Below are 25,656 nucleotides of genomic sequence, written 5' to 3'. Positions count from 1 at the left end.
AACGATAAGAGGATATTTGACGCGTCCAATCCGAATCATCCAAGCATCTATACTGTTACGATCTCCGTCGTACATCGTAAAGATCTTGGCAACTAAAGCATTAGGAACAATTGCGGGGAAATTGAACTGTGTTCGTTACCTCGCGTTGCGTAAGCACCGAAAGATCCGAGCTGACATTTCTACGTTGAGCGGAGGTCCGCAACGGAGGGGTGGACCCAGAGGCGAGACAGGGTTCCCCATAGACGTCATAGCCATCGCATCGCAACTCGGACTTCGCGCTTCTCATATTTGCGACACCTAAACACATAAGGATGCAGTATCCTAGACTCGTCAATCGTCCTGCTAAATACGTTGACCTTGAGGCAGGCTGAATAGCTCTCTTGTAGATGTTCGCACATACTGCACGCGCATTGTCGACCATCCACAAACTGAGCTTCTATTCATCGTCAGCATACAATCATATTCCACGATTACAAGAACGCGGCCTTACGCGTTCACTGAGAGCCATGGCTACCGGTTCAAAGGTTCATCTTGAGGCTTCGCAGAAGCCCCAGTTCTACGTCAAAGAACTCAAGGCTGAGAGCGCAGAAAAGGCGAGCCAGCTTTTACAAGTCAACCACGAGAAGCATCACATCTTCTTCAATCAGAGCGGGTTCCATGTAAGATATGTCAGTGACATCAGCACGTATCAAGGCTTACCGGTCCATTTAGAACCACATCGCCCATCATCTCCTCACTCTGTTCGCGCTCAACGCTTCGCCAGAAGAACTCCAAAAAGCATACGACGCAAATGTATCCTATCAACGCCCATCGGAACCGCTCGAAAAGGCCATCGTCAATGACATGCACAAGCCCGAGCGCTTCAAGTCCTACCTCGGGCAAGAAAAATACTACCACGACTTCCTTGTCTACTTCCAACAAGAGATAGACAAGAGCGGGTGGCAAAGCGTACTGCAGGAGCACCTATTTGCTGAAACCGAACTTGCAGATGATATGCTGGCGCGCATGTTTGCTGGGTTTCTGCATCCCATCATACATCTTGGTTTTGGCATCGAGTTCCAGCAGCCCGCCATTATTGCGGAGGCGCTAGCGCAGGCCGCCGTACACGATAACTGGATAGCATCGCTGTTCTTTGGGTGCGAAAAGGCTGCTAAAGAAAGCAGAAGCAACGACGGACCCAGGAAGACAATCGTGCAGATACTGGAGGAATGCAGGAAAGACGACAAGTTGAGCAAAGCCGCGCACTGGGACGATGGGAACAAGGTTCGAGATGGAATCATCAAAAGAGCGCCTGAGGAGATGATCAAGTATGCGGCGCAGTATACCGTCAAAGAAGAAGAACTAGAGGAAAAGACCGCTGAGATGATCAACGCCGTGGGTACGTTAGCAGCCCATCTCCTTCCCCATCCCGTTCCATACTGTTCCATCAACATCACACTAACACGACTCAACAACAGTATACTACACCGCCGCTGCGCAACGTCCACCCCATCAAGTCAAATTCGACTTCTACTTTATCCACTGCCTAAATTCGAGTATCTTCTTCTCCGCCTTCCTGTCTCCCTCTTCCTCCCTGTCTCCAGCGATCCAACGCCGACTTCTAGAATGGAAGATCTGGATGGATATCGCAATGTACGTTTCGCGCGGCTGTCCAACTCTCCTCGTGAATGAAATCACCGACTACGCGCCCACGAAGGATAGCGGTATGGACGAAGTTATTAAGAGGGTGAATAATGTGGAGGATGATGGGCATACCTGCAAGATTGTGAGGGCAATTGCAAATGCCGAGGCGGTGTGCAAGAAATGGGAGGGGAAAGTAGGAGTGTTGGTTCAAGGGGATATGTGGAGGAAGTTGGGGCATATGGCTGTGGATAGTGTGGAGGCGGGTGAGCCGCATTGGGTGAGGAGTTGTGGATTTGCGGAAGCTTGGGAGAAGATTCCGTTGAGAGATGGGGCTAAGTTGTGATGGGGTAGGAGGGTGGATGATCACTTGCATGAAGATGGAGATGTGCATCGCGATACTGCACAGAGTAGAATGGATGCCATGTCTGCCCCTCACGGCACGGCCCTAGCGATTTGCTTTGAGGATGACGTCTTCTCCTCCTTTCATCACAGCAGCCCTACATGAAGCATATATTTGAATGACATATGAAGCGCATTGTCAGTGCAACCGTCAACGGAAGGGAAGCACGTCTTCGGATGCAACGTTCTCCTAGGCCAGCCCGAGCTCATTTCACAGGGCAGTATACGCTACGTCGGATCGATCGATCGAACCAAAAGAATATCAAAAGATCACTTCCTGCCTAGGGATCCACGGTCAATGCAAACCAGCGTGGACGTGGGAGAAGGGCGACATGCGATGTCACGGTGAGTGATGTGCTGTGCGGGCCGCCCATGCACACATCCCTTCTCCCCTTGGTGTATACCACATAGTCTTCCCCAGGTGTCGCAGATCCGCGGCTCGGGCAAGGCATGTGGCGGCGGCGCAGGTAGCAGCAAGGAGCAACGTAGTTAGTCACACTATCTGTGGAACAATCGGGCGCAGGACTCGTGGATCATCATCGAGGGGTGCCCTATCGATACACAGCTTTCCTTGCTTGATCTGCGTGCCTTGGGTGACAAATCTTAGCACATCCGGCAGACATGACGGTGGAGTTACACATGCTGATCCTTGCCTCGCACAACCCCCAACGCAAGTCGAGGGTAGCATGAGTTTGACATTGTTCCAGAAATTCATGCCTTGAAACGTTTTCGGACATGCTATGGGGGTTTGGCCAATAGGAGAGGCGGGGTACCTGAGCGAAGGCGTGTTTTACATATCTGCCTGAGAATGTCATCAAGGATCTGGGTTTGAGCGCAGTGTTGTGTTTGTAGGCGATGACAGGAGGGGAGGTGTGAGACGAGTGACAGGTTAATCTTGGAGCAGCCTCGTTCGTGCTGCTGCGATGTCCCTGAGTGAGGGCGGGGCGCTGCGCTCAGCTCTTGCAGGTGTAGTGCCTTGCTCCTGCCGGTATAGTGCCTGCTCCTGCTGGTGTAGTGATTGCTCCTGCTGGCATAGTGCTCAACTATACGAGCACGAATATAGTTCTGCACTATTCTCGTCCCACAGTCCCACCGAGTAGTTGGTGTGTTTTCGTCTCATGTCCTAGCTCAAGGAGGCTGAGAAGAGGATCAGCTTCGCATGAGCGCGCGAGAATAGCACCGGCAAATCACAGAACAGGAGATAGTTTAGCCAGGCGCAGCACATGACGCCGTGGTGAGCGCTACTGCAGGAACGAAAATTCACTATCGATAGGCTGTATGGAGCCGGGGCGGGAATTACAGCACACGAGGCGAGGGGCGTGGCGCTTATGCCTCGCGTCCAACCACGGCGTGCGCTCGTGAGCAGCGAGGTCGTGAAGAAGGTTGTGCGATGCTGTGCCGCACGAGGAGGCTGCTTTCGGACCACAGGCAGGACGCCGTGTCGTGACAAGTCACCACCAAGCGACCAAGCAGAGTAGCGAAATGGCGAACGAGAGTTACGCTTCGCCGCGTTATTGCCGCGCCGGTTGGAGCCAGTTGGCGCAATCTCGCTGTCCCGGGGTCCCGCGCGAATGGAGGCAGACAGCCGCTCACCGACTACTACAGAGAGGGGGCCAGCAGTGGCAGCGTTGTTTTGGCGTGGTGCGAACAGCCGCCCCTATCGTAAAAGAAAAGGAGGTTTATCGCGATGACATAGACGCCACTGCCGACACCCGCATTGCAATTGCGATGTGCCATTTCAGTGGGTCGCCATGATGTCGCCGCCGCCGGTGCAGCACTTCGGGACCGTCTGCCAGTGGGAGCGGCGGCCTGTGAGATTGCGATGCTGCAACGGGCCACGGCTTGCCGCCAATTCAGGTACCCAGACTACCTATACCAAACAAAGACGACAGCAAGCGATGATCCGGCCTCATTGTGGCACGCCGGCCGGTGTTACGTGCGACTACCTACCGAATACGCAGATGAGCCAGGTGCGCGCAGGTGGAGTAGATCGCCCTGGACATGAGACGTTGGAGCAGCAGCGTCGACGACGGGAGCGGCGCGGATGCTTCACGATCACCACCATCACCAGCGCCGCCTCCACACAATGCGGCTCCTCGTCGTGCCCGATTCATTTGGGCCTGCAAGGCTGCCGGCCGGTACTCAGCTTATCCATGTGAAGGATCCCCTAACTGACATGTTTCAGCTTACTGTTCCTGGACTAGCGGCCGGTGCGCAGCGCCTCACGGTCCAACGAGAGCATGGCAGCACGCTCCCAGGACGTCCCATGCTCCACGTACTAATCTAGGGTTTCACCTCGCTAAACCAAAGTATGCCTTCATCTCCCCTAAAAGAAGCCTCTAGCACCGTTCCAGCGTGATAACCGCCCGTTTCCCCATCTCTCCCGTCCTTCTTTTACTGCGTCCTTTCCTTCGCCCTGTCACTCCTTTGGCACCGCCAGCAACATTCGCTACCCATCCAACTAGTTGTCTTCGTGACAACGCTACACTCCTTTCTAGGTCTATCTTCTTGAAGCGCAGGAGAGTCCTGGCGCCTGAGTTATTCACTTCGTCAACCTACTCGGAAGCGACTTCGAATCCCCTCCGACCAGCACAGTGAAAAAAGCACTCACCTTGTCTCAACAACCGACCTTCTCGCAAGACTACTCAACCACCGACTCCCCTCCCAATTCAAGTCGACCGACCATTCAACCATGAAGTCTTTCGCACCCTTCTACGCGGCGGCCGTCCTCTCCGGCACTGCCAGCGCCTTCTGGCGCATGCCCTGTACCGACCGCACTGCGCTTGCGCGTCTCGACCCCATTGTCGACGAGGGAACTGCTTCCTCTCACAGCCACACCATCCACGGTGGAAGCAGTAAGTGAAGACCGCCCCCTCCTGCTTCGGCCCTCTTGGCAAGGCGTATGATGAGTGAGCATGTGTTCTGGATTTGTCAGGGAACATCCAAACAAGGGGACCCCAAGATGACAAGGTCCACGCGAATCATTCATGCAACGACTCTCCATATGGGCGCCTGAGGCAGGGGCTGTTTCGCGGATAATACAGTTTGCTAACGGCCGACAGACTTCGCCGAGACGACCACCTATGACATGCTCCGTAAGTCGGAGTGCACCTCGTGCCAGTTCGACGACGACAAGTCCGCCTACTGGACCCCTTCCCTCCACTTCGTCCACGAGAATGGCAAGACCGAGATCGTTCCCCAGATCGGTGGTATGCTCGCATACTACCTTCTCATCGGCGACAACCTGGAGGCTTTCCCTGAGGGCTTCCAGATGCTCGCTGGTGACACACGTCTCCGCAACTTCACCGGTCCCGTTCCTGACCCGCCAACCTCTTCCTGGACTGCGGACGACATGACTCAGCTGTCTCTTGGCCAGAAGGCCATCGGCATGAACTGCATGAACTACGGCAGGGCCCCTGAGGGCTCGCGCTACCGTCATTTCCTCCCTGACAAGGAGTACATGGACGAGAACTGCGCTGACGGTATCCGTGCTGAGATCATGTTCCCTTCGTGCGGCAACGGCGATGCGACCGCTCCTGACCACAAGAGCCACATGGCCTACCCCAACATGGTCGACGGTGGCGAGTGCCCTGAAGGTTACAACAAGCGCTACCCTACGCTCTTCTACGAGACCATCTGGAACACCAACAAGTTCAAGGGCATGCCCGGTCAATTCACATTCTCCAACGGTGACCCCACTGGTAAGTTCACATGCTAGCTTTCTTACGAGCCAATTACTAACTAGAATCAGCCTACGGATACCACGCTGATTTCATCAACGGCTGGAACATCGATACCCTCCAACAAGCTGTCGAGACCTGCACCAACCTCTCTGGTCGCGTTGAGGACTGCCCTGTCTTCTCCGGAAGCCTCCAGACCCAGGCCGAGCAAGCCATGTGCAAGATCCAGGACATGCCCAAGATTCTCGACATCGACGACTGCGCTGGTCCTTCCAACGGCCTCTGCGGTAACGTCAAGGTTCAATACGGACCCGAGTACGCCTCTCCCCTCGAGGGAGGCGACAAGGACGACGAGGAGCCCGTCAAGCCCATCTCCTCCTCTGCTTCTGCCCCTGTCCCCACTCAGTCCTACGCTCCTGCCCACTCCCTCGGTGGCGGCGGTATCTCTGTCTACAACGTCGAGAGCCCTTCCTCCATGGTCACCAAGTCCTCCTCTTCCTCCTCCATGGCCGATTACGCTGCGCCTGTCGTCACCCCCATTGCCGACATTGCCAACGCCATGAAGGACGACGAGATTGTGTCCACCTCTACCTACACCAAGGACGGTGTCGTCTACGAGGTTGCCATTGTTGAGGTTGTCGTCACCACCACTGTTGGTGCTGACCGCCGCCGACACGCACACAAGCACCGCCGCGACCACGGTCACATGGGCCGGAACTAAGTCTTTACTTTTCAATGAAACAAAAAAGACTTTGACGATAAGGCACCCAAAGCATAAACGGTTCTTGCATGCACATCGGCGTTCTTCTACGACAGCACACGACGACAATAGAGGAGACACTTGGTCCCTCCTGCCTAGCTTCTAGCATCCCTTCCTCTCGGCCCTCCATTGGGGGCAGCCGGGGTTCGCGCGGATTGACATCACTTGGCAACACACCTAGCTATGGCGAGGGCAAAAACCTTTTTCTTTGTCTGATTCCCTTTACCTTTCTGTACCATTCTGTTTTGAAACTGTTGGGTTGGTGTGTGTTTGGGGAAGGCTGTAGGAAGGCTGAGCCAGATCACAGCTTGTGCCCCCTTGTAGGGACAAGAAAGAAAGTGGATCTTAGAAACAAAGGAGAGATGTAGATTTGCGCACGATACCATTGAATCTGTTTTTTGCTTTGTTATGACGACGTGTGTCTGATCTATGCCTTGTAGTGTGTGCGTTGGTGAGTCGATTGACCTTTGCCTGTTGGGTCTGTGGTGCTGTCTCGACTTGATACTTGTTTATGACTGTTACTTGAGCATTCAATGCGCAAAGGTACGTACATGTCTGCCATGCATCTACCTATCCTCTTGTTCCCCAAGGTCAATGCGACTTGATCATTCGTTCGAGCCTCCTCATGTATCAACGTCGGCCTCACTCGCTCGGCTACGTCGTCACTAGGTACGACTCGCAGTATTCAACCACAGACATATATCTTTGTCTACTCATGATGCACTGGGTACGAATAGATTGGCACCAACGTATAACGGAACATCGTTTGCATCCAGTGCCTTGCAACTGCGTCGACAACTTTGTAATTATCCACGATTCATGCAAATCGAGATGACCAGCTTCTGGTAATGGTCATTTACGTAGTGTTGTCCGAGCAACATGTCCAGCATCACCGTTCGGTCACCGAAAAATCTTGAAACACGATGCGTTGTCCGGTACGAGACATGAGAATCAACCGCGGGGAGCTGACTTCTGTACACGTATCCGCTGCAGTATCGCTATCGAGTGAACCAATCCCCCTACACGTAACAAGCATTTGCTCCTATCTTAGCAAACTAGCACGGTTTTGTGGGCTTGACTAAGATTTATTTCCACAGATTGAAGCCTTCCTCTTTCGTTGTATTCACTATCTACGTCGCAGAGAGCGCACTACCTAGCCATGACTACTGCCTTCTAGGCTTCCTTCCACGCACCTAGAACCCCTCTACTATAAAAGCACGAGCGACCTACAGCTCTATAGTCTTTCCACAAAGTTCAACAACCCAGGACAAAAGTACCCATACACTTATTGTGCGATGGACTTCTCGCGCTTCCAGGCCATTGTGTCGGAGTTTAACTCTACTGGTAGCAATATCACCAGCGGCAGCATCCCGTCGACCGTTCTAGAGCTGTTTATTCCAGGCTACAGCACTATTGCGCATCTAACATCTCGCTACCTTGGATTCGACATCGGAGTCTTTGTGACATTCTGGCTAGCCATATTGGGCTTTTACTATGGAGGCACATTTATCTACGACAAGATATGCTACTACTTCTACTTATATAATTCGGCATCCATCGCGATCGATGAGTCCGACGTACTGTTCGACCACGTCATGAGCTGGATAGCAGTGCAGCGCATGACGACGTCTAGTAGACATCTGACTGCAGCTACGCAATGGGTTAGCGAAGTCGAAGACATAGGCGGTGACGACGATGTGCTGGACGAACGCGGGATTTTCAACTACGAGAAGTGGTCGGGTAATATACCGCCGATGTACCAACCTAATTACGGTCATTATGACTTCCGCCACGAAGGGCGATGGTTCAGTTTTGCGCGGGTCAAGAAGAAGGACGATAAAAGAATCACCGAGTTTGATGAGGAGATTATAATCACCTGTGTGGGTAGGGATGCGCTGCCTGTCAAGGAGCTCATCGTGTACATTAAGAGGTGGAGCCTTAACAAAGCCAACACGCTTACCACGATCTACCAAGCGCCTGGACAGAAGCACAGTGGGGAACGGTACTGGAAAGAGTCGTCCAGACGTCCATCGCGACCACTGAGTACCGTATCGCTAGACTTACAGCAGAAAGGCGCAATTGTTGGAGATATCAACGAGTATCTCAACCCTTCTACAGCACGTTGGTATGCGGCACGTGGGATACCACATCGCCGTGGCTATCTCTTCCATGGACCCCCGGGAACGGGCAAAACGTCGCTGTCGTTTGCTCTGGCCGGCATCTTTGGGTTGAACATATACTGTCTCTCGCTTAATGACGGAATTTCTGAGTCGGAGTTAAGTGCCCTGTTCAACGACCTTCCTAGTCGGTGCTTTCTTCTCCTTGAAGACATTGACGCTGCGGGCATCAGGCGTGAAGGTCTTCCGCCTCAGGTTGTGGCCATGGAGGATGCCACAGCCATTACTGAAGCAATCAAGATCGAGATACAGAACCCTCCGACGAGTGTCATATGGAAGATGTTCGGCATTTTCGCGTGGCCTTTCAAGGTTGCCTTGCTATTCTTCGGCTATCTTCGCAAGCCTGTACCGCATGAAGAGCCGGCGAAAGAGGCCCCTGCTCCAATGTTGCCCAAATACACCCCACAGGAAGAAGTCAAAGAAGAATCCAGTAACTCATCATCGCTATCATCGTCAGGAAAGATAGCCTACACAGAAGCGTCAGGAGGAGCTCAAGGATCGATCAGTCTGAGCGGACTCCTCAACTGCATCGATGGCGCCGCTTCTCACGAGGGCCACGTGCTCATCATGACTACTAACACCCCAGAGAAGCTGGACGACGCCTTGACCCGACCAGGTCGCGTCGACATGCAGATTGGTTTTACGCTCGCCACGCGCGATCAGATTCGCGACACGTACATGCGCATGTTCAGCAACGATAACCCCACACCCAACGTTACCCAGGCACCCAAAGTCACAACGAAAAGCCATATACCTACACAGGGAGCAAAGAAAGACCGGCTCGGCGATATTGTTATTCCTAAGAAGTCTATCGCGGCCGTCGTGGAGCCGGACAAGCTAGCGGAGATGGCACAGCAGTTTGCTGATGCATTACCGGAGAAGGTCTTCTCGCCGGCGGAAGTCCAGGGCTATCTGTTGATGCACAAGATGGATCCAGGTAAGGCGATAGAACAAGTGGGTAAGTGGAGAGAGGAGACGCTTGAGGCGAAGAAGAAGGCGAGCAATGTTGTTGCTGCTTGAAGCGAGGTTGAAACTGAGGATACAACCACGAATGATTTCCTGGTATCGTCCACGAACGGCCGAGGTTATTCCCAGTAGCAACGCCCATATGTGGCACATGTAAACCAGTGATGAATGTCTTCAGCAAACCTGCCAACAGTTTCATGTGTACTGTGTTGCAGCTTGTACATGGCGATATCTGCAATACAGTCTTCTACCCTCCACAGAACGGGTAGCTGCATGTAAGCAGCACCTGAACGTGGCTATGTGTTATGATCCGATGAGATAGGCCGTAATGCGATCGTAAGATTCGGTCGACGTGTTGCTGAGCAACGCTGCGATGTATCGAGAGGCAGGATCGTTGGGAAGCGGACATCGTGTCCTAAAGGTACGTTTGCGGGTATCGGGCGTTGCGGACTTCAGCGTAGGCGTGTAGTGCCAGCGGCTTGACAGAGTGCTCAGTGTGATCTTGTCTTAGCTGGACATGTGTATGTGACGTTCCCAGATTGACTATGGCCATGACACCGGGTCGGTACATCTTTTCTGCCCAAGGGGAATTGGGGCATGGCTGGTTGCAACGACCAAAAACTGAAGAGTTCCTTCCAACAACACTGTGGGAGCAGCAACAGAGGCTCGATCGCTCCCTGTTACACACCGTTCATCAGACTTGCTCGTGGTGCGTCATTCGCAGTCCTGTACAGTTACGCAAACCCACCTTTGCGTTGCGCAAAACAATTTGGTGGCTTGCATTATCCCTGGCAGAGGGATCTCGATGCAGCAGCGTCATGCACCTTGCTCATGTCCCTAATCCCAGTAACTGTGCGGTTATGTCATGTCTGAGTGGCTTTCTGTCCTCAAGACCCAGCGGCTATGTCATGCCGTAAGTGGGTACGGCGCTGCGGCTGCTCTGGCGAAGCGGGAACCTCGCCTGATGACGAGGTCTGTTAAGGGCATTAAATGTGGTGGTGTGTTTGTCGATCGTTTTCGATGCCGATCTATTTCGAGAACGACTGTCCTGCCACCGTTTTCAAAAATAAGCGACATGACATCACATCTGAACAACGGGGGGTGGTCAGCGCTGTATTGACGGGTAGGAGTCTCGAAGAATCCTAAGGCAATATTGAACAGGCTCGAGCTGAGTTCCCGAAGTGACAGTTGCTGTAGCAGCGAGCTGGAAGGGAAGGCTTCTTGCGTCACTCGCATGCCCTTGACTCGTTCAGAGCTAAGCTCGACGCGAAACATCAGTCAGTGCCGATGACGATGAACTCGGCACATGTTCCGGATTGACGTTACTTCCCGGGACAGTTCCACTGGAGGTTTGGCATCCATGGTGATGCAAGCCGCAACTCCACGAGCGGCATCATAGCCCACAAAACGCGCAAACAGCCGCACCTCCCTGTGTTGTCGTGAAAACGTAGCGAGCAGCATCATGGGGCTCTAGCTAGGAAGCGTTGTGGGGTGGTCAAACCCGTCAACGTGGATGCAGATCTGCGGGTTGACATGACGTCCATTAGGCGCGGTTGTAAGAGGGCTAGAGCCGTCAAAGGGAGGTGGTTCCGATCCTCATACGGAGTCGCGATGTGTTGTGCGCGCTCGGTCTCAGAACGATGATGCGAATGGGAAAGTTGAGATGCGAATCTGGCAGGAAGGGTCTAGACGCAGGGTAGCGGCATCGGGAATTCGGCCAGGGGATCGGACATACTCGAAAATAAAGAACCACATCTTCGATTCGAACATGTCAAATAGGCAGCCGCTTCTAATTTGACAGGCAGATAATGCAGCGTGAAGATCATCTTTCGTGGGTCGCAACTTCTGTCATTTGCTTAGATTAATTGCACATTTTCGATTGGAGGGCAGGGTGATGATCACAAGCCTGGACATCTGGCCTCTGAAGATTCTGCGTGGATCTCCCCTCGTGGTCGTTCCAGCCTTGGGCGTACGAAGCCCAGAATACACAACCATACCCAGAGAGTTGCCAGCCTCGGTATCCTAGCAGTACGGCGCGCTCCAAGATGCCCAAGGCGGCAGCGTAATGAAGACATCGTGACCGGGCGGTACCTGCGTCGTTGGTGGCCGGGGCGGTTGGTAAAGACCCTGCATGACGATGGCAGTGGCTGAGATGAAGCCGTCACACGGACAAACGTCAGAAGTGACGATGTTGCGCCAGAACATGTTGCGCTGAGCGGTTGGGTGGGGGCTATGAACGCAACGGGTATGCGGTAGCGCGAGACCCTGCTTTTGCGAGCCCTCCGCTAGACCCGCTTATACATAGCCCATGCAGGAGCGCCGGGCCGATCTCTGCCGTACTAGGATAAGATGACGTTCTCTGGTACACGGAAACTTTGGGGCGCTGGAGCTTGGAGGGATCTTCCACTTTGCTGGGCTGCAGCCCTTGTGGAATGCGAGTTTCGAAGTTGAGCGAAGGAGGAGGTGTGACGTCGCTGGGCGGACTCGGTGCTCCACGAAGCGTGCAGACAGCCGTGCCGCTGGAATGTTGACATAGCTTCTGCGTCATGGCAGCTGGGTGAGCCTCACGGTGAGTCCGAAGTCGATAGCCTACTATGGGGAAAATAGCAAGCAACATGCGAAATCAACAGTTGCCGCTCGGCGGCTCTCAGACAGGACGCTGGGCATGTGCTGCCATGTACCGCCTGACCCTCAAGTCGCGACACCAGTCAACAGACGCGGTACGCCTATCCTCCGCTGTCAATGGCCAGCCAGCCCTGCTGCTAGAAAGTCCCCTAAACAGTTGTCCCAGCACCCCCGTCATTGCCGACATCATCAGCAAGCCCGGAAGTCGTGATGCCCAGGTACAAGGCCCACCGCAAACGGGGATGTGAGTATCGGAAGCCGGTGATTGGTGGACGAGGCCACTACAGCCCGACATAGAAGGACCCTGTAGATCTCTGATCGCAAGCCTCGAAGCTGGCGGCCCACTAGCGCGCTGGTCATGGTGGATCACTTCTTTGAGCCGACAGTCATGGGCCGATCTCTTGCCTTGCGCAGTCATGATGGGCCAAGTCGTTCCGTCCGCCTCTGTTGTGCGTGCGTTGTGAGACGCAGGAGGGTATATAGTTCGCACCCCGCTTGCTGATTCTCTAGATCCCATCAACAGCACCCAGCTCATCGATTCACATACAAATCCTCGATCTCCAGCACACCCTCCGCATACATCTTATCTTACTCAAGCCTCTACTATCTTACCTCTATCACAACTTCAATTGCACATCTACAACAATGTCTGCCATGACTGAGAACCGCCAACAAGTCTACGTCTCCGACGGCTTCTCGGAGCCCATGAGCGCTCAGCACAACTTTGCCAACAACTTCGACCTCAATGACCCCGACCGGGCCATGACTGACTACCAGAGGTATGTTGTTACTCTTGTACATGACTCGTATCAGTCACTAACAATACCAGGATCATGCACGAGCACACTAAGCGCCAACTTACTACTGCCACCGACTCTGCTCGTCGACGAAGCGGCGCATCGTCTTCCGACTCTGTCAGCTCCGCCAGCTCATAACAATCATTTTGATTGTACATTGCACAACCATCTTCATTTCAAGCGTCTGAGACGCTATTTGTATTAGCGATGCATGGTTAAAGATCACGCTTTGATCTGACTTTATTTACGAGAGCCTCTGGCGTTTGGGAGTCTACATATGGCTTTCGCCAATGGCATGCACGGCACGGTGTTGGATCGATTCAACGATATCCTCTTTATCTCAATCAATTCAACGTCTCTATCAGGAGATTCAAATCATCATTTACAATCACCCATTTTAGTGACATGTTCTTCCTACGTAATATTGGTGCCTCTTAGTTTCTGTGGTGGTCGTTCAACCTCCTTTCAACCTGTACCCGTGGCAACGTTGACGCGTGGACTTTGACCCTGGACGTCCTCGGTTCGACGCATTGACCTCGACGCCTCTCATCACGCAATTCCAAGGTTTCACCGGCCACCAACTTTCTCATGCTAGCCATTAAGCCACGATACTCCCTACTTCTGCAGCATGCACCTTCGTACATGCAGACGACTATAGGGTCTTGCCGTCTCGCTTGGTCACAGTTCACCGTGGTTGCAGCGGCTACTGCATGTCGAAACGGCTCGTGCGACCACCAATTATTCTCACTAGCCCCGGCCAGGACCCTGATTTATCAAAATGCACTAGTATCTTGCAGGATCTCGTCCAGAATCCCGTGATGCGGAAAGAAAAGCCGATGTAGTCCCGTTGAGGGCCAGGGAATTGCATGGTGCGAAGCTTGAATCTTGGAAGGAAGATGCAGGTGGGGCTGAAGGACCGAAAAGACACCCAGACTGTGGTAATGGGGTGTGGTTTCAGGGGAGTGCGAGCAAGATTTACATCACAGCCATCTGATGTAAGCAACACCGTACTATATGTCTTGTTTACAAAGGCGCAATGTGAGTAGAGTACCTAGGTAATGACAAGGCCTTTCGATCCGCTACTCGTTGTACAACCAGGAATTCCACATCCAGCTTCCTTGCGATCAATTTCGGAGACACCACCAGAGGCGCCGTTGACCAGGTCTTACAGCATGTTCAAGCTCTAGACAAAATTGCAAGAGAAGGCGGTTGCAAGCCGTTTTCAGGTTTGTTCCCTGCAATGGTTTGCACACGTGTTTGTGCTTCCAGCGCGACCCTTCCCAGGTCGAGCTCTGCACCCTGGATAACCACGCTGCTTTGATGCTGACGTGTCTCGGACTACCAAATTATCTGCAGACATAAGAAGAACAACTACAACGCTCATTTATGAGATATCAGCAGAAGATACTGCGGTACCTAGTATTCCACGTAGCGACCAATAGGCCAGCGCCTTAGCGCAACAAAAGCTTCGGTCATACAGCCACCGAGCCGATATCATAAATACTCCGAAGTTCTTCTGCCGACGAAGACTCGCGAGAAGAAGAATGGCGAGTAATTGTTGTTCTTGCTGCACGTGTCGCCATGCAACGAGGCCTCCAGAAGCAAGCCATACTGCCACGGGCCGAGCAGCTTGCCCGGATTGGCCGGATGTCCACGGCTGTCCCCACCAGTGACATCGTTGACAAGCTTCAATGCGATCTCTCATCAACCGTCAATTGTCACCCTTCAATCGCTTCGTTGAAGTCGCGCTTCGTCCATAAAGCTTCTGCATTGCTTGCTTTAATTTCCTGTTCGCTCTGCATCTTCCGTGTCGCGTCGCCTTCGTCATGCGCTCCTTCGCTCTTACCGCCAGTCTGGCCGCGCTCTGCAGCGCAGCACCATATGGGCAGCAGACGCCACTCAAGAACATACTCGAGAACACAGACAAGAGCGATAAATACACGTACCCAACGGATTTTACGAGGGAGATTATCCCCAAGCCGTTCCACAGCCATAATGATTACTGGCGCGATGTGCCGTTCTATTCGGGTCTGAGCCAGGGTGCTATATCGACAGAAGCTGATGTGTGGCTTCTGAATGGCACGCTCTACGTAAGCTACGCGTCGCGAATTCATCCGATACCGCTAATGAATGATAGGTCGGCCATGAGCCTGCTGCCCTTACCGACAAGCGCACTCTTCAGTCTCTCTATCTGGAGCCAATTCTCGACACTCTGCATCGCCTGAACCCGAAGACTCGATTCGTGCAGCCAGGCGAGCAGAATGGTGTATTCGACACCTCTAGCGGACAGACTCTTTACTTCTTCATCGACTTGAAGACTGCCGCCGATGAGACCTGGCCCGCTGTTCTTGAAGCCTTAGAGCCTCTGCGAAGCGGCGACTGGTTGACAACTTACGACGGAACCAATCTGCGCAAGAATCCCGTTACCGTCATTGGAACTGGAAACACCCAGCTTTCGGACGTTCTTGCGTCGTCTCCACGTGACGTCTTCTTTGACGCGCCACTTGCTGATCTCAACGACTCCAAATATGCCGACCTCACCGCAAACGAGTCACCAATTGCGTCCACAAACTTTGCGTCGTCCTTTGGCGAAGTGCGCAAGCGGGAGTTCAACGATACGCAGCTGGAGACGCTGAGGAGCCAGCTTGACATGGCACATGAGAAGGGCATCATGGCCAGGTATTGGAACCAGCCGGCGTACCCGATCGGTACGAGAAACGCGGTTTGGCGTATTCTCTGGGACGAGGGCGTCGATCTGCTCAACGTTGATGATCTTGCGGCGGCGGCTGCCTTCTGGGAGGGCACTGGTTAATGAACTAGATGTATCTGGGCTACACAAAGCTATATGCACATCAAAGTACATAGGTATATAAGTAATTATCAAGGCCATCCAATGATGAATTCATGAAAATAAGCAATTGCTCGCAATGGTTCGTCGCGTGAGGCACACGTTCGCAGCTCGCTTAGTGCGGCTCTTTCTGGTTCCTGCAGAAGCTCATCCCTGTAACCCCGGATTACGTACTCGCCCGAGATTTTCCACATGCCAGTCATCTCAGCAATTGCGTTCTAGATCCCATCTCATATTCTTTGTCCTCATCAGAGACTACCCGGCAGACATCCTCACCACCGTCTTTCCACATATATCCGTCACCTACGTACGCGGCTGTGCCGGGACTCGCTTGCATAGCTATAGCCGGCCGCTCTTTGTTCAGAGAAACGTTCACGTCGCGTTTCATCGCTAGGGAAGGGACCTGCAAGCTTGCGAGCATCTGTCATCAAGAGTAAAGTCGCAAGGACTTTGGGCCAGCTCCTCCGACTTTTGAGAGCTGCTCCAAAATTGTGCGACTGAGAAAGAGCTAGGAATTCGGTGGTTACGTCATAGCGAAGATGTTTCCTCCATCGCAAGGCTTGCGACTGGACATTGATGCCATCAGTCAGATATTTGGTTCAATAAGCATCGCATGCTGGATAGGTACGTGGGATACAGCTTCTCGTACTGCTACGTGCTGTGCAACGCGCTTGCCTTGTGTTGCTTTTGCATGGCTGTTACCTCGGCACGCCGGAGCTAACGTGTGCGACAGTTGTTTTCTCACCTCAGATTATCGAGAATTGGAAGAGAGGCTCAGCGGAGGGCCTTTCAGTAGTCTTCATCGTAGTATGGCTACTCGGCGACTTCTTCAATATCATAGGCGCGGTGCTGCAAGGTGTCCTGCCAACGATGACCATATTGGCCGTGTATTACACTCTAGCCGACATCGTGCTGCTGCTACAGTGCTTCTACTACAAGGGCTTTACGTTGCGCGATGAGTATAAGAAACCCGCCGATGAATCCGACACGGATAGCGAAGTTAGTGAGCAGTCACCGCTTCTACCTCATCGCAGACCCCAGTCGAGCGGCTCACCCTATACAAACGGCAACGGCCATGGAATCGAAGTCCAGAGACCGCGCATTTCGGATATCGATCGCCGTGGCTCAGGCCATTCCCAAGGGTCATTCCGTGAGCGCTATCTCTCCATTGACGGCACGCATCTCTCGCCTGTCACACCGCTCCACGATGACTCAACTGCTGCACATCAAAATGGCGCAGTTACAGCCAGGTCTCAGCCGACCCAGTCCAGTCTGCAAACGATCCTCTTCAATCTTGGAACCATAGTTCTTGTATGCGCGGCCGGTGTTTTCGGTTGGTATCTTAGCGCACGAAACTCCACCGCTCCCAGCCAGCCCGACGGCGAGGACTCATCACCCGAATCAACCCTGCACTTCAACCTTTGGGGCCAGGTCTCAGGTTACGTTTGTGCCGCGCTTTATCTTGGGTCCCGCGTCCCACAGCTCCTGCTCAACTACCGCCGCAAGTCGACCGAGGGCATCAGCATGTTGTTCTTTCTGTTTGCTTGCCTGGGTAACCTGACGTATGTTCTGAGTATCCTGGTATACAAGCCCAAGTGTGGGGGCCACGTTTGTCAAGATGGGGAGGGACGCGCTGAGTACGGCAAATACATTGCGGTCAATATGAGCTGGCTGTTGGGCAGCTTTGGCACATTGTTGTTGGATGCCGGCGTGTTTGTGCAGTACTTCTTGTATAGGGTGGACGATGATGAGAGTGATGAGGAAGAGTAGACAGGTTCTACGTCAGGTGTCAAAAGTGTATTGAAATGAGCGTTTTGGTACATGCATGACGATTGATCATGCGGGCAGTGCGTGCACAGCCACGAGATTGTATATTATACATAGCGGCGTCTGTTGGGACAGCTGATTCCTTCTTTAGGAGTCTAATCGGTGCCTGGAGTTGCTAAATGCTTAGTAGTCTCGACTTCCGACATCAAGATACGGGATTCGCCCGGGTTCGTTTGCGGCCGACTGGCTACGTGCCACGCGCATTCGACGCCTTGGGCTGGAATACGTGCGTTTGCTAGAACGCCAGAGTAAATTCAATCAGAATTCAACAGAATTTAAGCATCTCATCACATTCCACTCCTCTTCATCAGTATCTCGAAACAACATTATCTTGCTCTCTATCTGCGACGTGACAGGCAACCACCGGAATTGGGCAACACAACCATCATGCCCACTAACAAGCACTTGAAAAGTTCGTTGAGTTCTTTCTCCCTATGCAGCAGAGTTTTTACTAACATCTGCAGGCATTGTCTTCTGCGCCGCCGCGAAAGTAGAAGCAGACATACACACCTACCCCACACGCTTCCACGACATCGAAGAAGTCAAAGAGTACATCAACACTACCTGCAAGCAGTCTGGGAACCAGTACATCACCACCAAGCAGTTCTTGACGAAGCAGGAGCTGGCATATGTCAAGGACAAGGTATGCTTCGTGGTAGCCTGCAAGGCTTTCAAGCAAGGAGAGTTCTACCTGGAGGTCGGACTGGTGGACCGGTCAGCTCTGAGAGGTATGCTTGTTACGATTCCATGCTTTGGACCTCCCAAACTCACATGCAACGTGTTTTAGCGGCCGTTGAAGCAGACATTCGACGCCTCCTTCCTCTCGTACCTTATTGGCCCCACTTATCCGGTGTGGACGATGCTCTCGTACACGTCGACAGTGTTGCACGTTGGAAAGGCTTCGCATACACAGAGTTCAAAGGGGTTGAGAAGGACAAGTTTCGGCGTTACATAAACTTCAATACTGTGAGGCATGCTTTTGAAGATGGTCGCTTTGAGATGGATGTCCCCGGTGAGGATTGGCGGTGCCGAAAGCCCAAGGGGTCAAAAGCGCCTGGGATGAAGTTGACTACGATGAACGGTATGCCATCTCATTTTTGGACGCTTTATGCTACACTAACTCATTAGATAGGAGCTATCGAAAGCGACATTAAAGAGCTCTTCACCCGCATCCACACATGGCCAACAGCCTTCTCCTCCCTCAATGCGGCTCGAGACTACGTTGCCGGTTACTCGCGCTGCATCCATTTCTCATACACATACTGGCCTGACATTGAACCATTTCGCTTCCGGAAGATCGTCAACTTCAGCACGGCAAAGCTGGCGTTTAAGCGGGGAAAGTTTAAGATCTGGGAAGGATATGAGGAAGAAGAGGAGTCTGATGATACGGATGAAACTGCCGTCGAGAGCACTCAGGTCAAGAAGACGGAGAGGGAGGTCTCTACACTGGCGTATCGGAACCGTTCCACCGGGTCTACTGTGACCCCGCCTGTCGAGACACCCGTCTTTTCTACTACCACCGCCTTCGGAGACGCTATCGACACGATCAACACGGCGATTGCGGATACTACTGTTGATGATGTGCCAGACTTGCTGCTAGAGGAGCTTCCTGAGTCCATCAGGATTGTAGGAGAGAAATGTCAGGAGCCTGCCATGTCACCTCAGGAGACTATTACGCCCTTTCTGGTTGAGATCGATGAAGATCCGTTCAAAGTGAGTGTCTCTTGGTATCATTCTGGACATTTGCTAATTATCCTCACTGCAGGACCTCATCGCTGTCTTGAAGCGTGAGAGCATCCTCAAAGCGGCTTTCGAGTGACGCAAGCTGGAATTGTAGTATACTGAATCGTGTGGAGTGCTATGGATGTGTGGATCAAAAAGTTGTCTCTTATGTTTGTACAGTACTGTATCTGTAACTGGTCGATGCTGGTGGCGATGTTGACTATTGGTACATCATGTCATATTCAGGCTGCCATAGCATTACTCAGATATCTCTGAAAGCAAGTCCACCACACCCTTAAGTTTCATCACTGCTCTCCTTCTCGTTGTCCACAATATCAATCACATCATCCATCACAGTCTCCTTGCCCTTACCCTTCCCAGCTTTCTTCGCCTTCATCTTGGCAATTTCGACCTCAATACCCATGTCGACTTCCCTCCTCAGGTTCTTGTAGAGCCCCATCTTGAACAAGATCTCGTACCACACGAACAGCGGTGCTAGAAACAGGGCTTGGACGAGGTTATCTAGCAACGCCGGCTTCCGTCCCTCGAATTTTCCGTGTCCTACGAATTGTAGTATCCAGCTCACGACATGAATGGCGCCGGCAATGCTGTTGACTTTGGTCTTGTTGTAGCGTTGCGTGAGGCGGTTGGAGAGGGATGCGAAGGCGAGGATTATGGGGGTGACGGTGACGCCGGCGAGGTTGGGGGAGAGCATGAGGTATAGCGTCGAGTATGTGGCCGCGGCGATGGTGCCTAGGTTTAACGGGAGGTTGAGGCGCGTAAGCAGCGGGTGCTGGCGGATGGGCAGGGTGGGTGTGTTGGTGCCCTAGATGGTCGGGTCAGTCAGCGATCTATCCTGAGAGGACGGAAGGATAGGATGGCGACGCACAAACAAGATTCCCGTTGCGAGCAGGACGGGCACGCATGCTATGTGGATGGCGACATTGGTTGGATCGCGGTGGTATGCGCCATACTGCTCTTCGCATTAGCCAGCGAGCGCGCTCTGGGGCTGTACGGGCGCCATTACGAAGACGAGGTTCTTCTTCAGGTCAAAGACGGGCATCTTGATATTCGTTAAGCAGACGTGATGCTTTGCGACAAGGCTGATGAGGTACCCGCGAGGCGCCGGCGGAGGTGTTGTATAAGAGCGCGCGGGAGAAGCGGGGAAGTGGCTTCGAGAAGCGGATCCGACGTGCAAGTCAGGGGAGCAGCGTATGGGGGCAAGTCAACTTTAAGCCGGAAGACAGGAAAGGAAGAGGATATGCTCCGGGATCGTCGGGTTCCTGGAGTTCTGGGGTTACTGACGATCAGCCCACCCTCAGGGCGGCCACCGTGATAGCTGCGCTGGGGTGCATTGGCTGGTGGTTAGCTTCATGCCGAGGCTGACTGCCGAGGCACCTCCTGTCAGAGCCCTTCGGAGTTTGGCGCAGCATCCGAATAGCCGTTACGATGCTTCCTGGTGCATGTGAAAGTGGTTGATGGTGGTTTCCGCTAGCATCCAGACGCGCGCTGCGCTTGAGAAGCGCGTTTTTGTGGGGCCGCATGACGATAGGCGTCGTCTTGAGTAGTGGGGATTCTGACGGCGATCCGTCTCCACGACGAACGACTTCACATCGCCGTCTACCTTTGTCACGTCTTATCGGATGCCATCTCGTTAATCTATCGTTGTGGAACTCATCATATGTCAAGCGAGCGACGGGGAGAAGGAGCAATGCGGGACAAGCGATGTGTGCTATTATACCCACGAGGCACTCCGGTATTCATCGTGGTTAGTGACAGACTACAACGCCCAGTCGAGCGAGGTCGAGGGTATTAACAAGAAAGCGATAAGACCACATACCACCACCATTCACACGCCCTATTAGGTCACTGATCAGTCCTCTCCATGCGCCCAAACATGCTACGATTTGTGTACCCAGCATCACCACCTCCTCTCGCCTCGCGCTGCACTCCATTCCAAAGTTGACTAGACCTGCTTCTCGCCTCGGGGCGCCGCTCGAACATAAGCATCCGGCTTGGCCAGCCCCTTTTTGCGAAGAATGTACGTGTTCCAAGCGTAGCTCATCTGCGCTGTCACGCTTACAGGTGGGCGCTGGTCGCCAAACTTGTAAAGCTGAGGCTTGGAGAGACCCTTGCGACGGAGTATGTACGTCTTGAACCACCAAGGCAGGTTCTTGCCAGCTTGGTATTTCATGTGAGTGCGTGTAGGGACACCGAAAATGTAGTCGAGCTCTTCAAGCGTGCGCTGCTTGGTTTCCGGTAGCCAGAGGAAGCTGAGAATCTGTTAGCTATCTCGCTCTCCCAGCAGCATGGAAATGTACCCACATCATAATTAGGGCGACGACATTGAGTCCAGAGTAGAAGCCGAATACTCCCTGCGGTTTCATGACCTTGAGCATGCGAGGGAGTGTAAGCGACAACACTGCCTAGATTTCGGCGTACGAAGTCAGTACATGTCTTACTACATGTTCATCCGTTCGTCTTGACTTACCGCCCAGAAGTTGTTCGTGGCCACAGCCCATGACATACCCACTTCTCTGTGCGAAAGCGGGAATACTTCAGCCGAGTACGTGAACGGCACCGGTCCCATTCCAGGAGAGTAAAAGGCGCCAAAAAGGTACACGAAGAAGGCAATTAAGCCTAGATGTGCATCGCTGTCCTTGGGAATGTAGTAGCACATGCCAGCTACAAGGAGCGTCCAGAACATATTGGGAAACGTGGAAAGAAGCAGGCCGCGGCGACCAAAAGTATCGATCGTCCAGACTGCCGGCCAAGCGAACGTGAAGTTCACGAGACCGAACCCAAAAGATGCAATGAGGGCTTCCTTGTTTGTGGCTCCTCCTTCTGCGAAGATGGTCGAGCTGTAGAATGCGATGATGTTGATGCCGCACATCTATTCCCATTAGCCTCATTCATCCCAAGGGACTTCCCACAATCTTACCTGTTGTCCGATCATCACGATACCAGAAGCTTGCGTCGCGCGACGGACCCGCGGAATCGTGAACAGCTCAATGAAGCGCGTGAAGAAGTTGGACTTGGGGTTGATTCCAGCTTCGCGAATCAGAACCTCTTCCTGCTCGAGGAGGCAATGGGTGTAGTAGAGGTCGCGCGCAGCTTGAAGAGGGGTGTTGCGTAGACGAAGAAAGGATCGGTAGGCTTTGGCGTACTTTCGCTTCTTCATGAGCCATCTTGGACTTTCAGGAACGAACCAGATGCCAATAACGAGGGGGACGGCAGGAATGAATGCGGACCCGAATTGAAGACGCCAGGAAATCGACCCAGTGTTCTATCCGTTGTCAGTGGTTGCAAACTGCGAGCATGTTCACGGCCTCACCATAACAGCCAGATTAGCGACCGTTCCCAGGAAGATACCAAACGCCGTCCTTACTGAGTCAGTATATGTCTCACATGCATTTCGTACAGTCATAACTCACCAGATCTGCCATGACATGACGAGCCCGCCACGCACACTAGCCGGGACATTTTCCGCTGAGAAGACGGGCACTGTGACTTCCTTGAGTCCCATACCAACACCCAGAAGCACACGGCAAACGGCAAGCTGGCCCCATGTCTGGCTCAGACCCATGCCAAAGGGCGCAAAGAGTGAGAAGACGGCAGCAATGAAGATGGTACCACGACGACCGCAGAGTTCATTCACGGGATCTAGGGTCGTTAGCAAGAGAGGACATGAGATGACGGGAACTTTGAAGTCAACTCACCAGAGATCCAAGCACAGAACACTATAAAAGTTAGCGAACTTCTCAACTGGCTCACCATCATGTAACACTCACCAGCAATAGCAATATAAGGACAAGCATTGATAAACCCAATAATCCACCCATTCTTCTCACACGTCCCCGCCGCCTCACACACTGGGCCAGAGTCCGGAATACCGAGGGCCTGGCCGAAAGTCAGATTAGCGCCGTTGGAGCCCGTTTGGTCCCACCCCTGGATAGCTGCTGCGACAGAGTTGAGGATAATGGTAAAGTAGAGTGTACGAGGGAGTTTGAACCGATGGGTGATCTCTTCGCGGATGGCGGTACGGTCATCTTCGTCCAGCTCTTCAAGGTCTTCGAAGAGTGCGGGTGACTGTGCAAGGAGGGCGCCTTTGACGAGGAGAGGCTCGACGTCGGTTAGCTGGTGCTCTGTGGCGAAGTCGTGGACGTTGGCTAGGAGCTGCTCTCGCGGTATGTCGACGAGCGGGTTGCGGATTCTGGATTTGTTAGTAAAAGCGAGTCTTGAGCATGCCATTTGAGAAGTTTCGGGTGCGAATATGCTTGTGCCAAGTGGGTTTGATCAGCTAAGGGATTACTTACTCGCCCTCTAGATTGGCTGTTAGGCGAGCGACGCTCTCTTTGCGCTTCTGTTCATCGTCGAAGATGGACGCCTTACGTTCGTGGTGTTCATCCACTACCACTGGACTGGAAGACACACGGTCAGTACAGTCTAAGCCTCACATCATGGTCATCTTCAGCTTGCGACAAGTAGCTTACTCAATCTTGGTATCCTTTTCAGGTTCTGCCATGGCCAACTTATAGGCAGACGTGCGCACTACAGCTTGAGTATGTTTGGCGTCGAAGCCCAGGTGGAGATAGCTTCAGGAAAGCTTCCAGCAAGATACGAGAACAAGAAGAAAAGACGCAAAAGAGCTTCATCATACGAGACCAGGCGAACAGACATGCTTATATGTCCGTGTCATTCAGGCTTACTGCTTCATTCCCAAAAGCTGCAGTTTCCCCGTCTTGGGTCAATGCCAATACCGATCCTCACACATGCAACCATCGCTATCCATCAACAAAATGCTCAGACACGATCACGCGGTGCCAGCTCACCAGCCAATAGCGTCATGAGGTGATAGGCCAGGGTAAGTAATCACCGCATAACAGCTGGGAGTTGGCCAACGTTGGTGGCTGCAAAACAGTAAGGCGGAGCACTTGGTCGTTCTTGGGTATTGGGCTTGGCCGGGCTTTGACGGTATCTTCACGCCTTGGAAGTTCTTGCTGCGATGAAGCAAGGACCAGGAGGGGCTAAGGCTGATGCCGACATCACAAGCCGCGACGAACTCCGGGTAATATAAATCCATGGCTCAAGATACGCGGCTTCGGCGCTTCTTCGATACCACGGAGCATCGTGCGCTCAAACCCCATACAGTAACGGCAGAAGCAACAGAACGGGCACAGCTATTCTGTCCCATCGCAAACCAGCCATGTACACTACATTCGCCTTGGCATTTCCTCGGTCATTCCATCTTGGTATCCTGAGGCCAAGCCACAAACACACCCACTTCTCTCAGCTGAAGCAAACGAGGATCTCACATGACGGCATGGTGCAATGTAACACAAGACTCATCGCCATATCTGCAGGCATACGTAAATGCACAAAGATGCACTGCAAGTCCACATATTTCCCGAAGGATCGGTATTAATATCTCAGCCCACCCAGCAAATGCCTTGACCGGTGCTGCGGCCACTTGTATCGCAAGTACCGTACTCTGGGATTACAACGAGTACTTCACTTGCTATGCAAATTAGCAAGATATCAGCGCTTCAAGGTTCTTCCTTGCTGTTTTCAATCAAGAAAGGCGAAGCCGTCCTGCCCCGTCTTTCAACCCAAGACTTTGCGTGATCAAGATCAGACAAAGGCGAAGGTTGTTTTCCCCGCATTCTCGCTTGGCCTTGCTTGTGCACCAACCGTTTTCTCTTGGATGTGCTGTCCTGTGGTTTCTTGGATCTGCAGCATGGGTGCTAGCAAGGTAGCGCAGATCGAGACCTGCGCGATGTAGCTCTGTGGTGAGATTGAGTCTTGGTGGGGGCGCTGATGGATGCCTGAGTCTCTTCGCTTGGGCACCTGCACGAGGCGCACCTGGCTCGCTTTCTGTGTAGATTTGGATGCGGCGTTTTCTCAACGCGATCACGATAGTCGGGTGTTGTCGCATGGGATCCATGAATATCGGTCAACGCGGTATTCTTGCTCATTGCCGCACGCAGTATGTTGAGGCGAAGGCTAGCATCTGTCGCAAGCCAACTGCCGTTAAGCGTTTGGCGAATGAAGAAGGGAGCGGCACGCCCAGATAGATAGGGATCTGAAGATCTTCAAGAATCGGTATCTTCAACATGTCTTTGTAACCGCTCCGGATACAGCTACATCTGCTACCTTTGAATGTCGAGCCAAGCTCCGAACTAGCCAAATCCAGCTGAGAAATGTTACATCAATGGATGCCAGGACTTTGTGG

The 25,656-nt window shown here is 52.9% G+C and overlaps 9 protein-coding genes across 9 annotated transcripts; 7 read left to right on the top strand and 2 right to left on the bottom strand.

The window, feature by feature from the left end:
* Positions 1 to 506: 506 nt before the first annotated feature.
* J4E87_000159 (uncharacterized protein) lies at positions 507 to 1,966 on the top strand (the record flags this gene model as incomplete). The annotated part of the gene is made up of 3 exons (XM_049371818.1): positions 507 to 659; positions 712 to 1,378; positions 1,458 to 1,966. The coding sequence occupies 3 exons, from the start codon at positions 507 to 509 to the stop codon at positions 1,964 to 1,966; spliced, it is 1,329 nt and encodes a 442-aa protein (XP_049237952.1).
* A 2,748-nt stretch (positions 1,967 to 4,714) lies between these two features.
* On the top strand, positions 4,715 to 6,423 carry J4E87_000158 (uncharacterized protein; the record flags this gene model as incomplete). Its single annotated transcript, XM_049371817.1, has 3 exons — positions 4,715 to 4,877; positions 5,085 to 5,723; positions 5,774 to 6,423. 3 exons carry the CDS (start codon positions 4,715 to 4,717, stop codon positions 6,421 to 6,423), a joined length of 1,452 nt encoding a protein of 483 aa, XP_049237951.1.
* Positions 6,424 to 7,757: 1,334 nt separating this feature from the next.
* On the top strand, positions 7,758 to 9,659 carry J4E87_000157 (uncharacterized protein; the record flags this gene model as incomplete). The annotated part of the gene is made up of 1 exon (XM_049371816.1): positions 7,758 to 9,659. One exon carries the CDS (start codon positions 7,758 to 7,760, stop codon positions 9,657 to 9,659), a length of 1,902 nt encoding a protein of 633 aa, XP_049237950.1.
* Positions 9,660 to 12,875: 3,216 nt separating this feature from the next.
* J4E87_000156 (uncharacterized protein) lies at positions 12,876 to 13,165 on the top strand (the record flags this gene model as incomplete). Its single annotated transcript, XM_049371815.1, has 2 exons — positions 12,876 to 13,009; positions 13,060 to 13,165. 2 exons carry the CDS (start codon positions 12,876 to 12,878, stop codon positions 13,163 to 13,165), a joined length of 240 nt encoding a protein of 79 aa, XP_049237949.1.
* A 1,688-nt stretch (positions 13,166 to 14,853) lies between these two features.
* Positions 14,854 to 15,839, top strand: J4E87_000155 (uncharacterized protein; the record flags this gene model as incomplete). Its single annotated transcript, XM_049371814.1, has 2 exons — positions 14,854 to 15,117; positions 15,165 to 15,839. The coding sequence occupies 2 exons, from the start codon at positions 14,854 to 14,856 to the stop codon at positions 15,837 to 15,839; spliced, it is 939 nt and encodes a 312-aa protein (XP_049237948.1).
* Positions 15,840 to 16,414: 575 nt separating this feature from the next.
* J4E87_000154 (uncharacterized protein) lies at positions 16,415 to 17,645 on the top strand (the record flags this gene model as incomplete). Its single annotated transcript, XM_049371813.1, has 2 exons — positions 16,415 to 16,499; positions 16,609 to 17,645. 2 exons carry the CDS (start codon positions 16,415 to 16,417, stop codon positions 17,643 to 17,645), a joined length of 1,122 nt encoding a protein of 373 aa, XP_049237947.1.
* A 444-nt stretch (positions 17,646 to 18,089) lies between these two features.
* J4E87_000153 (uncharacterized protein) lies at positions 18,090 to 19,521 on the top strand (the record flags this gene model as incomplete). The annotated part of the gene is made up of 4 exons (XM_049371812.1): positions 18,090 to 18,114; positions 18,167 to 18,430; positions 18,835 to 19,415; positions 19,468 to 19,521. The coding sequence occupies 4 exons, from the start codon at positions 18,090 to 18,092 to the stop codon at positions 19,519 to 19,521; spliced, it is 924 nt and encodes a 307-aa protein (XP_049237946.1).
* A 198-nt stretch (positions 19,522 to 19,719) lies between these two features.
* J4E87_000152 (uncharacterized protein) lies at positions 19,720 to 20,448 on the bottom strand (the record flags this gene model as incomplete). The annotated part of the gene is made up of 2 exons (XM_049371811.1): positions 19,720 to 20,250; positions 20,440 to 20,448. The coding sequence occupies 2 exons, from the start codon at positions 20,446 to 20,448 to the stop codon at positions 19,720 to 19,722; spliced, it is 540 nt and encodes a 179-aa protein (XP_049237945.1).
* A 942-nt stretch (positions 20,449 to 21,390) lies between these two features.
* Positions 21,391 to 23,949, bottom strand: J4E87_000151 (uncharacterized protein; the record flags this gene model as incomplete). The annotated part of the gene is made up of 10 exons (XM_049371810.1): positions 21,391 to 21,697; positions 21,750 to 21,850; positions 21,916 to 22,317; positions 22,366 to 22,710; positions 22,759 to 22,807; positions 22,859 to 23,087; positions 23,144 to 23,164; positions 23,216 to 23,637; positions 23,741 to 23,845; positions 23,918 to 23,949. The coding sequence occupies 10 exons, from the start codon at positions 23,947 to 23,949 to the stop codon at positions 21,391 to 21,393; spliced, it is 2,013 nt and encodes a 670-aa protein (XP_049237944.1).
* Positions 23,950 to 25,656: the final 1,707 nt, after the last annotated feature.

This window comes from Alternaria ethzedia (assembly GCF_023757985.1).
Source record: "Alternaria ethzedia strain BMP 0044 chromosome Unknown scaffold_1, whole genome shotgun sequence".
Classification (NCBI taxonomy): domain Eukaryota; kingdom Fungi; phylum Ascomycota; class Dothideomycetes; order Pleosporales; family Pleosporaceae; genus Alternaria; species Alternaria ethzedia.
This window is presented reverse-complemented; position numbering and strand designations above follow the sequence as displayed.